A 16,984-nucleotide genomic window follows, 5' to 3' on the forward strand; every position below is an offset into this window, starting at 1 on the left:
TTTTCATATCTTGGCATGTTCCACTGTGACTGTGCTTCTACCTTGGCTTGCACATTAGTAATATGGTTGTAAGATGATTGCCCATCTGAACTACATTGAAAGTTTTCATTCACATCTTCCACAATCTAGCATGCCTACCAAACAAAACACCCTGGTTCGACCATTCAATCAAGTGAAAGTATATATGGTTAGTGTAGATGTTCAATTGAAGGTCTTTATGAATGCCCCGCTGCGAGATCCTTATATGAAGTAGAGGATGGCAGCTTGATGGGAATACAAGTATATCAATTTCCACTAGTAAGTAGTCAATTTTCAGTGGCAATTTCCATTAGCAGAGTTCACACATATAAATGAAGCATATTGCTAACTCAAGTGAGTCACTAAGCAGTTGAAAAATTGAACTTATGAGTGTAACCAAAGTTTATACATGCGAGGACCCCATTAAGGGATAACTTAGTAGTCACCATAAAAATAAATGGACATTTTGGTATAAGTGCTTTCTATGGTGGTGTGTACATAAACTTACACATAAATTGACCATGAGGATCAAACACCATTAGTAAATTTGTTACATGTACATTTAATCCTTTAATTCATTTGTTCCATTCGTCGTTAACTGACTTTAATATTCATTAATTTAACTTATATTTATGGGAACTAGGATGGGAGGGTTGGGAGGCACGCATATGGTTAAAATCTATACCTGAGCCAATTCGACTTTGATTTAGGATTTCCACCTTATCCATGAGTTGAATCTTATGACTCAATCCAATTCAATCATCCATAACCTACTCTTCATGGCCTAATTTGATCTAATCCAACCCATCTCGATGCAACGCAAAGATGATGTTTTTATAAAAAAACTTGAAGTTTTTTTTTTTGTTTTGTTTTTTTTAACTTGGAGATGAATAACCATTAAAAAGGAATTCTAACTCCACCTTAATTGACTCAATGGGACCGTACGTTTGAAGAACTTTCAGCCATAATCATAACAGCTTGATCTAACTTAAAAGAGCAAAGAACTATAAATGTTCCTATGACTTGAAATTAATCGAGCAAGTTTTATAGAATATATCAGCTAAACTATCAAACTTATTATCTCAAGAAACAATTTATTTTGGATTTTTTTAAGACCATTATGGGCTTGAAATAAATACTGGCATTTATTTTAATTGAGAGATACAAACTGGCAATGGATGCAAGCACCATGCAAAAAAAACAGACATTAACAGAGATTCTTACTCTAAAAATCAACAATTAAGTAATTTTTCTTCCATTCACTTGAATCAGAGCTCTGACTCATATATAATCCATCAAACTTTTGAATTCACTTATTTGATTAACACCCAAAGCAATTTGTAGAATCCTTGCTCAACCAGAACCAAACATGGCTGGTTGGGCTTGTTTCTACCAACCTGAGCATTGGCTGCTGTTTTAAAAAAAACTAGATTGGGGCACATGCAATGCATGTTTTTTTTATTTAAAATAAATTAATAAGTACTACAGACGCAATAGAATATGATTATATATTCAGAATTTTTAGTAAAAATTATTTAAATAAAAAATGATGGTTAATGTTACATAAAGGTCTTGAATCTTGATATTTGTAGCTAAAATGAATGGTAAAATGCAACACATGTGGCCTGCCACTTTGTTGGAGAGAGTAAAACAAAAGAACTTTTTTTGTAAAAAACATTCCTATGAGCCTCTTCAACCACAAAATGATGAGGATGATGATGATGATGATCATGGTGATAATACTGGTGGTGGCGCTGGCGGTAATTATGATGATGATGATGATGATGATGATGATGATGATGATGATAACGATAACAAAAGCAAAAGCAACAACGACAATAAGGTGAATATGACCTTAAATTGCTTAGAATCCTTTTTTGCTTATTGGTATTGACTGTTCCTGTCTTTTGTACCGAAGAGGGCTACAACCCTTGATCGCTGCCATGTCATCCTATTGTGGAGATGGACGGTTGTCGAATATAACACATCATATTGCATGCCTAACATGGTACATCCCGAAAAAGATCGATGCATGATTGACAACCATTGTTCTCTGTGATGGGATGACATTGCAATGCTTGAGGGTTGTGCAGCCCTCTATGGTGCAAACATGCGCTGCCGAAGATCTTGGTTGTGTCTAGTGGAGGCAAGATGCTGAACAGCAACTTCTATATCATATTTGAGAAATATTTTTATTTCTTTTTTTTTTACTTTGATGAAGTTTATAATTTCAATATAATTTATAAAGTGGTATAAATTATACACATTTATCCACTTTAGGCCTCCTATAATATTGATACAATATGAATAACAATATTATACAATATTATGATATTGATAGGGGGCAGAATGTATCGTCCAGCTCAGGATAGGGGACCACCCCATTCCGGCCAAGTAGACCTCGGTGCTGACTAGGCGGGACCTCGGTCCCGCTTAGAGCCAGTCCGACCTCGGACCTCGCCGAAGGTCAAGCCGACCTCGTCCAGATCTCTCTCCTGCTACGACTTGCAGCAACATCTTCTGATGCTTATAATGACGTCCCGGACTCGAGTTTGGGGCGCCTTGCTGCATCAACTACAAGCCAAAGAGCTCCCTCGACTGCCGGGATATACGACGACACGCCCCAGCCCAAGCTTAGGGTGCTCTATGCGACGACGCACCCCAAGCCCATGTTCGAGGCGCCCTATGCGACGACGCGCCCCAGCCCGAGCTCGGGGCGCTTTGCTGAGCAGACCTCAAAGTCAAGGATAGGCCGATCTCAGAGCCCGCCAAGCCGACCTCATCAAACACGTCGTAGCCCCCAAGTCGATCCGACCTCAACGCCTACCAAGCCGACCTCACCGAATATTAGTCGTGGCCCTCCATGTTGGCTCAGCCTCAGTACCCAGCCAAGCGGACAAGGCCGATCTCGGCCCCCGCTAAAGGCCGAGCTAATCTCGCCTGATACGCGCCTCAGCCATGCACTACGGCAACCTCACCGCACCATGCTTCGCTTGATGGCCATGCCGAGACACGTCGACAAAGGACTATGCCTTGTTGCCCCAGCCATGCTTGCTGACAAGGGTCATGTCCTGCGGCACATGCCAGTGCCATACCGCACGCAGGAACAACTCAAACCTTGTGCCTCAAGTAAGCCGTGGCTGCGCGCTACCTGACCAACACCATCTCCTCCTATGATGAGAACATGCCACAGCTCCGCCACATGGGCACCTCCGCAGGGACTCTAGATAGCTCCATCAGGTAACGCCTAAGGAACTTTTTGGCCAACAAATACTCCACACTAACTTAAGCATCGGAGGGCCCTCACCGAAAACCCCAGTGAGGATTTGTGCAGGTATGCCGACGCACGGGAGGTGGCATCCTATCTCTTTCTCGACCGGCAGCTTTTTCGGTTCCTCCAGCGTGGTCACGCTCGGCCCAAATTTGAACCCCAACAGATATAATATAATAATATAACATTATATAGATATTATATTATAATCTTATTATGATATAGTATATTATTATTACACAATATTATAACTTTATCGTACAATATATATATGTACATAATACTATATAATATCATAATTTTATATTTTAACATCCTAGTATACTTCATGATGCAATATCATAAAGCAATATTATATTATACATTATATAAAATATAAAATTATAATATATTATCATCATATTAATATATTATATAACATTATCATCAAATTGTTATATTATACAATATATTATTATATTATATTATAATAGGGATTTGAAGGGTAAACTTTCCTAATTGATAAAGAATTACTATTATCATTTATCTCCAAGTAAAATCCAAAAAATATTTTTATTCCCTTCCATTTATTGCCAACATCCAAACTGGACAAAATAAACTACAATTATTGATTACATAACCCCATATTTGTCGAAATAGTAAATACAATTTTGTACATAGTTACCAAAAAAAAATATACCTATTTTTCCCAATATAATTAGTACTATTGGTATAATTTTTTTCTTATTTCTAAAAAACTCATACCCTATCCAAATAGAAGCTTAAGTTCCCACATTCTAGGGTCTCACGTATAATTTTATATGACTCGCTCATGATAGCTGGTTGGACACCAAGATTCTTGGATTTTAGAAATCCGTTTCTGCACAGTAAATCTCTCTTGATGCTGGTTCAGGTGCTCAAATAGGATTCTATATGGCTCCAAATGCTCAGCCCAGATATGACAATCACGATCTATGGGTGGTGCCAATTTGACCACGTTAACCTCACTCCTCGTGCGCTGCACATTTCATACCCCAGAGAGCTATGTAGCTCTAGATGGCTGGCACATTATCCGTTCAATGGAGATGGATGACTATACCATGAGAAATTATTAGTTAGATCGGACCTACCAGCACAGCAGTAGACTATGTTAGATTATGGCCCCACAATTGTCACAAAGTGGGCCTTTAAGCTAAGCCCGTTAAGTCTAGCCCGTTATCTAGAACCATGTACTACGGTTTCTCATACGGATAAGATTAACTGTACGGGCGGTTTTTTTGTACGGGACAGAAACCATGGATGGAAGTTCCCTAGCTTCCATCCTTCTTCCTCTTTAAGAACCCACCCTTGATGGGAGGATTGGGGATCCGTAGTACGAATGGAAAGGATTGAGGACGCATCCCACTTATGTTGATCGATATCCCCTTCATGGCTGGAGGTATTTTCCGCATTGAGATTAAGTTATTCATCTTACATTTGGTATCAGAGCTATTCTTTCTCCCCGGCCTTGCCTTCCATCTATGTTGCCTCGGTTTCCCTGCTGATGTCCACAAGCAAGCCAAAGCCCCTGGCGGAATCTGGCGCTGAAATTGTGGCATGGTACGGTGGGAAAGGGGTAGGCCGCGTTGAGGACCATGAGGACAAGAGAAAGGTCGGAGGTTCATATTCACGATGAATAGTGAAATCAGATTTTACTGTTCATCGTGAATATGAACAGTGAAAATTAGATTTCACTATTCCTGTTCATCGTTAATATGAATAGTGAAAATCAGACTAGATTTCACTGTTCCCGAGATGAACAGTAATCCCGAATGAATTTCACTGTTCCTGAATGAACAGTAATCATAAATAGTGAAATCTGAAATCAGATTTTACTGTGCATTCGGGAACAGCGAAATCGCGATGGAAATCTGAAACAGTAATCATGAAATTGCAATGGAAAAGGTCCATTTCACTGAAATCAGATTTTCTTGTTCATTCGTGATTACTGTTCATTCGTGATTTCACTGTTCATGTTTCAATGTTTGTGATGAATAGTAATGCTAGTGTATATTGTCAACTTATGTTATACATGCAACTATACACAAAATCAACATGCTAGGGTAAAATGCAAATATATATTAATCAATTGATATCACTAGAAATTAAGTTGTATATTTGATTGGTCTAAGAGTAGCCAAAGCATCTTGAACCATGATAATATACATATTCGGTGTTTTAGTGGAATCAAAATTGGGATTGTCTAGAAGTTTGATAATTTGGCTCCAAAGGAAGATTGTCAAATTTTTGATAGATGTATTTAGGTCAATTGTTGAGTTTTCGTTTAGAAATTTGTAATCTAGAATTTATAACATGCTCTCTTACAAAACGGTATCTAGAAAGATCTGTCTAGGTAGCTTGATACTTAAGTGAGCCTAGTGCTCCACCTCCTACCTAGGATCGGCTTGGCCATCTAGTACTTGAGTACTAACTGAATTTTTAGAGATCAAATATCTAGCAAGATAACTCTATTAGATGTTAATAAGATAATATATTGACATTAAATTGGAAGAGATACCTAAATACCCAAAGGTAAAGGGTCTTATTCCTTTCAATATTAATAATTTAGGTCTTATTAACATTCGATCTTTATAAATAACTTGTGTTATAACTTTTACCCAAAGGAGGGTTATAATGACACTGAATTTTTGTTTATAGAAATCTCAACGTGGGTTGATTTTTTAAACTAAAGTGAAGATGGAATTTTGTGTTTCATAGTACTTAGTAAGCATGTTTATTTGTTTGCAGTTATTATACCAAATGAGTCATCACGTATCCCTATACTAAGTGGTGATAATTTCTCGGAATGGAAGGAGAAAATTCTCTTAACTTTAAGGTGCATGGATATTGATTTGGTGCTCCGTAAGGATGAACCACCAATCCCAATGGAATTAAGTGCGACAATCGAAAAGAGTGCATATGATCGGTGGGAGCGGTCAAACCGCTTGTCTCTTATGTATATGCAGAACTATGTGAGAAAGAGCATTCGGGGTTCTATCCCTAAATGCACTAAGAAAAAAGAATTTCTCAAGGCTGTAGAGGAACAGTATGAGATAAGGCCTTAGCCAGGACTCTTGAATAAGATGTCATCCATGAAGTATAATGGTACCAAAGGAATCCATGAGCATATCATGGAAATGCAAGACATCGTTGCACAACTAAAGTCTTTGGAGATTGAGTTTTCTAAGTCATTCCTTGCCCACTTCATACTTAACTCCCTTCCTAAGGAATTTGGGCAATTTAAGATATCTTACAACACACATAAGGAAAAATGGTCTATTAATAAATTATTGACCATGTGTGTGCAAGAAGAAGGGAGGTTAAACCAAGAGAAACTAGAAAGTGCCCATTTAGTGACTTGTAAGACCGAACAAGGAAAAATGGAGAAAAGTGACTCCAATAAGAAGAAAGGTAAAAAGGTGCCTATAAAGAAAAAGGGCAATAAAGATACTTCTAAGTGCTTTTTCTGTAAAGGCAAGGGTCACTACAAAAAGGATTGCCCCAAAGTTTAAAGCATGGCTCGAGAAGAAAGATAAACCATTCTCCTTAGTGTGCTTTGAATCTAATTTAGTTAATGTACCTCATAACACATGGTGGATTGATTCTGGATCTACAATCCATATTGCCAATACCATGTAGGGTTTCATAAACCGAAGGAATTCGACGGAAAGTGAACGATGCATCTATTTAGAAAACCGGATGCGTTCACATGTCGAAGCAGTTGGAACCTTTAGGCTTGTCTTCCACTCCGGTTTTGTTTTGGACTTTGAAAGAACTTTCTACCTTCCATTTTTTTCAGAAATCTTATTTTCATTTCAAGACTAGTACCTTATGCTATTAGTTTTTCATTTGTGGGTTCTATTTGTAACTTTGTAAAAGATTCCATTGTTATTGGAAATGCAAATTAGTTGATGGTTTGTTCAAACTCCATTTGGATTTAACTTCTGTTCTTACTCTTATTACTACACATGGTACTATTGGCAAAAAGCGTTGTGTTATGGGTGAGCATTCTTTTATGTTATGGCATAGGAGATTGGGACATATCTCCATAGAAAGAATTAAAAGGTTAGTGAACGAAGGAGTACTTAGGGCTCTCGATTTCTCTGACTTTAGTACTTGTGTGGATTGCATTAAAAGAAAGCAAACCAACAAAACCAAGAAGGGTGCCAGGAGAAGCTCTCAAGCATTAGAGATTATGCACACTGACATTTGTGGTCCTTTTTCTACTCCTTGTTTAAATGGTCAGAAGTATTTTATCACATTTATCGATGATCACACAAGATATATGTATCTCTATCTTCTATTTGAGAAAGGTGAAGCACTTGATGCTTTCAAAACCTATAAGGCAGTAGTAGAGAAACAATTAGGAAAAGTTATTAAAATTGTGAGATCGGATAGAGGTGGGGAATACTATGGTCAGTACACAAATGAGGGACAACAACCAAGTCCATTCGCCAAGGTTCAAGAGGAACATAGCATTATAGCACAGTATACGAATCCGGGTTCACCAGATCAAAATGGTGTGGCCGAAAGATGAAACTATACACTTATGGACATGGTAAGGAGTATGCTTAGCAACTCCACCCTTTCTTTATCTATGTGGGGCGAGGCCTTAAAAACTGCGGTGTACATCTTAAACCGGGTTCCGACTAAAGCAGTTCCAAAAATACCTTTTGAGATGTGGAATGGTTGGAAGCCTAGTTTAGGACATATACAACTAGTTGATTTTTTATTGGTTATGCAGAAAAATCCAAGAGGTTTAAGTTCTTTTGTCCCACTCATATACCTAATATAATAGAGGCTAGAAATGCAAGATTTCTTGAGGATGGTGACAATAGTGGGAGTGAGCAATCTACGGACTTGATCTTTAAGAAATTACAAATTCAAAAGAACCCTGTAATTATGGATGAAGTGGTTGTACCTCTGTGAATTCCTATGGATATTATCGGGGAGACACAACCAACTATAGAATTGCCACCCATCTAGGAACAAGTTGCCATTGAGAATGTCATACAACCTTCTGAGGATGTGGACATGACATTAAGGAGATCAACAAGAGTAAGAAAATCTGCAATATCGTCTGATTATGCAGTGTACCTTCAAGAGTCTGACTATGATATTAGAATTGAGAATGATCCAAGTTCCTTTTCACAAGCCATGAGTGGAAATAAATCCACATTTTGGTATGATGCCATGTTGGAAGAGTTAAACTCAATGGTGAAAAACCAAGTCTGGGATCTCATTGAATTGCTTAAAGGAGTCAAAGCCATTGGCTGTAAGTGGGTTTATAAAACCAAAAGAGACTCAAAGGGCAATATTGAACAATATAAGGCTAGACTTGTAGCCAAGAGATTCACTCAGAGGGAATGCATTGATTACCACGAAACTTTCGTTCCAGTTTTAAAGAAAGATTCATTTAGAATAATCATGACATTAGTGGCTCATTTCAATTTAGAGCTTCACCAAATGGATGTAAAAATAGCATTCCTTAATGGAGAATTAGAGGAAAAGGTTTATATGTCTCAACCAGAAGGATTTTCTTTAGATAAGGAAAGTCACTTAGTTTGCAAACTTAAGAAATCTATATATGGATTGAAACAATCCTTCCGTCAGTGGTATAGAAAATTTCATAACGTAATAACTTCATTTGGTTTTGAAGAAAATGTTATGAATCAATATATATACCTTAAGATTAGTGGGAGTAAATTCATCTTCTTAGTCCTTTATGTAGATGATATCCTACTTGCAAGTAGTGACTTGTCTATGTTGCACGAAGTAAAATAGTTTCTTTCTCAGAACTTTGACATTAAGGATATGGGTGAAGCCTCTTATGTCATAGGCATAGAGATTCACAGAGATAGGTCTCAACGGACATTAGGACTATCTCAGAAAGCCTACATAAATAAAGTTTTAGAGAGGTTCAGAATGAAGGATTGCTCGCCCAGTGTTGCACCGATTGTTAAGGGTGACAAATTCAGCCTAGATCAGTGTTCGAAAAATGATTTAGAAAGGAAATAGATGAAGAACATTCCATATGCGTCTGCAGTAGGAAGTCTGATGTATGCTCAGGTCTGTACAATACCTGATATCGGATTTGCAGTAGGAATATTGGGCAAATACCAGAGCAATCCAGGCATGAAGCACTGGAAAGCTACAAAGAAAGTAATGAGGTATCTTCAAGAAACTAAGGATTACATGCTTACATTCAAAGAATCCGATCAACTTGAAGTGATTGGATATTCGGATTCGGACTTTGCCGGTTGCCTTGATACCAAAAAATCTACTTCTGGGTACATTTTTCTTCTCGCGGGAGGTGTTATATCCTGGAGGAGTGCAAAGCAAACGCTGACCATTTCTTCTACTATGGAGGTAGAATTCGTGGCATGCTATGAAGCTAATTCACAGGTGATATGATTAAGAATTTTTATCACAGGTCTTAGAGTTGTGGATTCTATATCCAGGCCATTAAGAATCTTCTGTGATAATTCCGCAGCGGTAATTTTTCTTGAAAAATAATAAAAGCGGTAGTCGAAACAAACATATCAACATTAAGTTCTTGGTTGTTAGAGAAAATATTCAGAATCATCAGGTGAAAGTTACACATATTAACACAAGCTTGATGATCGCCGATCCTTTGACTAAAGGAATGTCTCCTAAATTATATAAGGATCTTGTGGAGCATATGGGACTTGTTAGTTCTCCTTGTATTTAATATGATTGTATGTACTTGAGACATCATTTATTAATGAAAAATCTTTCTATTGCAATATAAAGTTGATGATTCTGAAATTATGTTGTCTTATCATATGGTGTGTACATAAAGTTTTAGAGAATGACATGATTGTCTATTATGACAATAAATAGTTCATTTGGACATTAAGTTTGGACCTCAAATGATCATTTGGTACTTCATTCAGTTAATACTACTTAATTGAAGGGAACAAACACATTGTGATACATGGAAGGTAGTATTCATTTGGAGGATATGAGACGCCATAATTCATGTATTTGAACTCTTTGATATAAGTATGAAGTTTAAGAGTGAGTATAAATCTCTTATCTACAGTTGTATGGCCATACATTCAAAATACAAGAGATTTTAAATACAATATGTGACAACATGGGCCAAGTGGGAGAATGTTAGATTATGGCCCCACAATTGTCACAAATTGGGCCTTTAAACTAGGCCCGTTAAGTCTAGCTCGTTATCTAGAACCATGTATTACGGTTTCTCATATGGATGAGATTAACTGTACGGGCGGTTTTTTTATACGGGACAGAAATCGCGGATGGAAGTTCCGTAACTTCCATCCTTCTTCCTCTTTAAAAATGCACCTTTGATGGGAGGATTGGAGATCTATAATACGAGAGAAAATTAGAGAGAGGTCCTTGGCCTTGCAAGCAAGAAGCCATGTTCCATCATTAGCGCTTAAGAGAGGCTAGAAGATTTCACTCTTTTTCTGTCGAAGGATTGAGACCGCATCCGGCTTGTGTGGATCGACATCTTCTTTATGGCTGGAGGTATTTTTCGCATTGAGATTAAGTTATTCATCTCACAGACTAGTCCTATCACGAAGCGCTAAGTAATCTATAAATATCCATGGGGATCCATGTAAGCTGGCCTATTAAGGAAAAAAGAGAGAGAAATAGAGTTCGAATGCGCGCCGCTCTCCCCTTCACCTCTCCCTCGGTGGTGCTACCAGCTGTCGTCTCAGCCTCGGTGGTGCGCGGCAAGACGATGCGTCTCAGCGCCATTCCAATGGTTCGCGTGCTGCCTTCATCCTGGATCGCTCGTGCGCCCGCGATGCACGCCGCATCCCACGCCCTCTCTCTTTCGAACCATCTCTGTTTTCCCTCTCCCGTCGTCTCTCCTTCAATCCATCATGGCGTCAGCTACAGAGGAAGAAGCAAGCAAGCTCCGGGTTTTCTTCATCCCCTTCTTCGCCTCGGGCCACATGATCCCCATGACCGACCTCGCCCGCCTCTTCGCCGGTCGCCCTGGCGTGGAGCCCACCATCGTGGTTACCCCCGCCAACGCCGCCCTCATCCGCCCCACCCTCGACCGCTCCGCCGCCGACGGCCGCCCCGTCCGCCTCCTCCTCTACCCCTTCCCTTCCGTCGGCCTCCCCCCTGGCGTTGAGAACCTCAGCACCGCTACAGCCTCCGAGGCCTGGCGCGTCTACAAGGCCGTCGACCTAGCCCAAGAGGCCCACGACCAGCTCCTCCGCCATCATCACCCCGACGCCATCGTCGCCGACGTCCCCTTGTGGTGGACCACCCCTATCGCCGCCGACCTGGGCATCCCCCGCGTCACCTTCCACGCCGTCGGCGTCTTCCCCCAGTTAGCCATGAACAACCTTACCAAGATCCGATCCAAGATTCGAGAAGTCGAGAACGGAAGCGAACAGATCGCGGTCCCGGACTTCCCGGGCCCACCGATCACGATCCCCATGTCGGAGCTGCCGGAGTTCCTCCGGTCGCCGGACCACCTCACCGAGGCGTGGGACCGGCTGAAGGAGGCGCAGCTGGAGAGCTACGGCGTGGTGGTGAACACCTTCCACGAACTTGAGCCCGAGTATTGCGACCTCTTCCGGAAGGTGGACTGCAAGCGGGCCTGGTTCGTGGGCCCCGTCGCGCTGTCGTACGGGGAGGGCGCCAAGGAGCGGGGCGGCGGGGGGACGGCCGCGGAGGGCGGGAACCGGTGCCTCAAGTGGCTGGACACCAAGGAAGAGGGTTCGGTGGCGTTCGTTTGCTTCGGGAGCTGGTGCCACTTCACGGCGGAGCAGCTCCGGGAGGTGGCGGCGGGGCTGGAGGCGTCGGGGAAGGCGTTCCTCTGGGCGGTGAGGGGAACCACCGAGGAAGCCGCCAAGACGGAAGAGTGGATGCCGGAGGGGTGGGAGGAGAGGGTGGGAGAGAGGGGACTGGTGGTGAGAGGCTGGGCCCCGCAGGTGGCGATTCTGGAGCACAAGGCGGTGGGGGCGTTCCTGACCCACTGCGGGTGGAACTCCGTGCTGGAGGCGGCGGTCGCCGGTGTGCCGATGCTGACATGGCCGCTGGCCTTCGAGCAGTTCATCAACGAGCGGCTGGTGGTGGAGGTGATGGGTGCCGGGAAGAGGGTCTGGGACGGGTTCCGGAGCACGCTGGCGGAGGAGAGGGTGGTGGTGCCCGGGGAGGCGATCGGGAGGACGGTGTCCGGATTCATGGAGCCAGGCGGCGAGGGGGCGAGGGCGAAGCGGCGGGCCAGGGAGTACGCAGCCATGGCGAGGGCGGCGGTTGCCGAGGGCGGGTCGGCCCACCGCGATCTCGGCGGCCTGGTCGACGAGCTCGTGGCGATGAAGAACGACCGGAAGATGACGGGGCATGAGCGGGAAACGCGGTAGCCCTCCAGGTTGTGTCGAATCCATCACGCAGATGGTTTGTTAAAAGTTTTTCCTTTTTTGAGGAAAGTAGCAATTAGGTGTTAGTTGTGTTGAAATCTATTGTATACTAGAAATGTTAATATGAAATCTATTGTTAGGTTTGTTTAAAATGTTGATATGAAATCTATTGTTAGGTTTGTTTACTTTTTTTCCATCTTTTTCTGCTAGCTCTTAGAATGTATAAGTTGAAAGTATGTCTTGCGCATTCAACACAACGAACTTATAAATTTCAAAGATCAGATTTATGCATTGGGAACAATGCAGTAAGATAGATGCATTTGTATATGCATAAGTTTTTATTGGACCATCCATCATTTGATTAATTTGAATATGCCAGCACCCAAACCACAAGGGTTATTTAGTTATAGTTTTGGGATCCAAACATGATAATTTTCTATCAAGTAGGTCGAATTATTAATTATTGAGTGTCATTTATACCTCTAATAGCAATTGATATCTCAGAGGTTGCTTTTTGTTCAAGAATAATTAAATTGAGTTAGGTTAAGAGAAGTTACTTGGGAGAGAAAAAAATGGAGCGTTAAAAGTATTCCCATTGTCCACTCCACGAGTAGGTCTATCTATTTAGGTATAATAATCAGTTTAAAAGGAGAAAAGGTAAAGCGTTTATTATTGCTTAATTTTTTGAACTCCCCAAGATACCTCTAAGAAAGCCTCTTCACCCAAACATTAAAGTGATTTTTTTTCTAAATAAGTCAGCTTGAAGGAGTCAAAGGACTTTTTAACCAACCTAAACCCATATAAAATGAAAGGGTAGTTCTCAGTACACCCCCCCGATTGCTCAGGACACCCCCCAAAAACCAAAAAAAAATACCCAAACTAACCTTTAGTGTAATTACCATATTGCCCTTGAAATTTTCTCAGTACACCCCCCTTCCTCCTCCTCCGTCTCCTCCTCCGTTTCGTTTTGAAAAGGAAAAAAAAAACCACCCCTCAAACCCCCCTTAAACCCCTCGATCCATTTACATCGTTTAGGCGATCTTTGAAGGAGATTTAAGCCCCATTCGAAGCATGGACAAGCAACTAGTGATTTGGGACGAAGAATCGGCCGCAAAGGTACGTGTTCCACCTTGTTTCGAAAGTTTTTTTTTTTCACGGTTCGTGCTCCGTTCGGCACTGGATCGCCGAACAAAAGGCTTCTGTTCGGCTGCATAGTGCCGAACAGAAGCCTTCTGTTCGGCAACGCTCTACCGAACAGAAGGCTTCTGTTCGGCTGCACAGTGCCGAACATAAGGCTTCTGTCCGGCACACTGAAGCCGAACAGAAGGCTTCTGTTCGGCACTCTGCAGCCGAACAGAAGCCTTCTCGTGCCAAATCGCGTGCCGTGCTGAATTTTGTGCCGAACAGATCCTCTGATTCATTAATTCTTGGTGATAAATTATTTTATATGTAGGGCTATGCTACAACCGAATCGAGTATAATTGGATCAGAATTTGTACTGGATTACACAAGCGAATTTACAACTTACGAGGTATTATAATATATTGTGCAATTTTGTATTAGTTTAGCGAGCTATTTTTACAACTGTGTACTTACATAAATTGTTTAATGTATAGATCTTCAAGAGTAGAGAGGACTTGTGTAATTGGTGTCGTGAAGCTGGGAGGCGAAATGGTTTTGTTGTTGTAATCAAATCATCCGATGCAGGTACCATTTCTAAGAAACCCAGAATTACGTTAGGTTGTGAGAGGGGTGGGACGTACCGAACCACAAAAGAAAAGCGAATAAAGACTGCCTGTGGGACAAAGAAGTGTGGATGCCCTTTTGCATTAAGAGGAAAGAAATTGGATACTGCGGATGATTGGATATTACTGGTCGTATGTGGAGTGCACAATCATCCCGCTGCAGAGAATCTGGAGGGGCACTCATATGCAGGGAGATTATCTGAGCAGGAGACGGAATTGTTAGTGGATATGTCGAAGAGTTTGGTTCGTCCAAAGGACATATTATCCACATTGAAGGAAAGAGATGCCCTCAATGTTACGACTATCAAGACTATCTACAATGTACGTCAACGGTTTAAGGTTGCAGAGAAAGCCGGGAGGTCTGAAATGCAACATCTATTAGGTAAATTATCAGAGGCTAAATATATTGAGTGGCATAGGAATTGTACTAATACGGATGTTGTGCATGACTTATTTTGGGCACACCCTGGCAGCATTGATTTGTTCCGTGCATTTCCCCGTGTGTTGATAATGGATTGCACGTACAAGACGAATAGGTATCGTCTTCCGCTCTTAGAGATTGTGGGGGTGACATCTACTGACATGACATTTTCAGTTGCTTTTGTATACTTAAATTCTGAGGGGGAAGAAAGCTATACTTGGGCATTAGAGAGATTGCGCAGTGTCATAGCTGATGATGTTTTGCCTGAGTTGATTGTTACAGATAGAGACTTGGCTTTGATGAATGCAATTCATAGAGTATTTCCTACTGCTAGACATTTATTATGTAGATGGCATATTAGTAGGAATGTTTTGGCCAAGTGCAAAAAATTTTTCGAATTGAAGGAGAAATGGGATAAATTTATTATGAGTTGGAATGTACTAGTGCTGTCCTCCACGGAAGACGAGTATAATGATCGCTGGAGTGCACTGCAGAGAGAGTTCGGTACCTATCCAGATGCACTACAGTATGTGTCAGATACTTGGCTGAGCAAATACAAGGAAAGATTTGTTGCGGCGTGGACTGATACATGCAGGCACTACGGAAATGTGACGACAAATAGGTATCACAAATAAAGACTCATTTAATTTTAATTTGCCTCAATTCTTATATCTAACTTTCATTTGTTTACTAGGGTCGAGAGTGCACATGCAAAGCTCAAAAAGCAGCTTGGATCAAGCCAAGGAAGTTTCGAGTCATCTTGGACTAGAATACATGGATTGATTGAGTTGCAGCACAGCTCCGTTAAAGCCTCATTGGAGAAGAGTTTATTGGTAGTGCAGCACAACTTCAAGCCAGCTGAATTCAAAGAGTTGCGAGGTTTCATATCTATAAGTGCGTTAAATCATGTCCTCGCCCAATCGAAACGAGCCAATTCAGTTGGATTTGATGATTCAAATTGTGGGTGCGCTATTCGACGCACACATGGTATACCATGTGCTCACCAGATTGCGCGGTACAGGGTGGAAGGTCGGCCCATTCCTCTCGACTGCATAGATCCTCATTGGAGGAAACTTGATATTCTGCCTACCCCCCCCGTGCAGCCAATTCAGTTGAGTTGTGATGCAGAGTTAGATTTGATTGCGCTACGATTCAAGAAGTTAGATGGGGCTTCTCAATTGCAGATGATCAAGAAGTTACGAGAGATTGCAAGTCCAGATAGTACACCTCTTTTAGAGCCTGCAAAACGGAAGACCGGTTCACGTGGGCGCGCTTCACTGAAGGTTGATACGTCTACTCGACGTGACCCGTCTGCGTTTGAGTTGGTTCTATCTGGACAGGATAGTTATTCACCTGGTGTTGAGAAAGTTACCATCCGCAATCCATCTACTCAGATTCAAAAGAGACGGCCCAAGCAAAAGGTAAGTACCAAATATTTATTTCCTTACAATAGGTATCACAACGTCTACGGGACGGTCCGTGCCGTGCCGGTATGTCATGTGCCGATACGGGACATGTCGGGACGTGCCGTGCCGAGATGTGCCGATACGGGACATGTCGGGACGTGCCGTGCCGAGATGTGCCGATACGGGATGTGCCGTGCCGAGATGTGCCGATACGGGACATGTTCTGCCATTGTTACATATTTTCTATCATTTGATATTATTTGCAGGTTTTTCGTACTAGAGCCCAGTCACATACGCCCATTATCTATATTGATGCTATTCCTTCTGCCTTGAGACCATACATCCAGCATATCAAGGATGTAAAAGCTGATGGGAATTGCGGATTTAGGGCAATAGCTGACTTACTGAGATTTGGAGAAGATGACTGGGTGCGTGTTAGGAAGGATTTATTGCAAGAGTTGCAATGTCATTCGGACCACTATCGCACATTATATGGTGTGGAAGGGACGATTGCTGAGATCACTCATGCATTATCATATTATGATGATTGTCCACCATATGACAGATGGATGACTATGCCGGACATGGGTCATCTTATAGCATCCTGCTATAATGTTGTCCTATACCATCTCTCGTTGCAACAATGTCTGACCTTCCTACCTCTCCGTTCTGTGCCAGTACCTCTTCTATCCCGCAAAGATATCGCTATCGGATTCGTAAATGGAAAT

General features: G+C 41.7%; 1 protein-coding gene across 1 annotated transcript; it reads left to right on the forward strand.

Moving 5' to 3' along the window:
• The first annotated feature begins 10,287 nt into the window (after positions 1–10,287).
• LOC103722733 (scopoletin glucosyltransferase-like) lies at positions 10,288–12,869 on the forward strand. The gene has a single exon (XM_008813398.4). The coding sequence runs from the start codon at positions 11,191–11,193 to the stop codon at positions 12,685–12,687; it is 1,497 nt and encodes a 498-aa protein (XP_008811620.2). The 5' UTR covers positions 10,288–11,190; the 3' UTR covers positions 12,688–12,869.
• Positions 12,870–16,984: the final 4,115 nt, after the last annotated feature.

This window comes from Phoenix dactylifera, chromosome 8 (genome assembly GCF_009389715.1).
Source record: "Phoenix dactylifera cultivar Barhee BC4 chromosome 8, palm_55x_up_171113_PBpolish2nd_filt_p, whole genome shotgun sequence".
Taxonomy (NCBI): domain Eukaryota; kingdom Viridiplantae; phylum Streptophyta; class Magnoliopsida; order Arecales; family Arecaceae; genus Phoenix; species Phoenix dactylifera.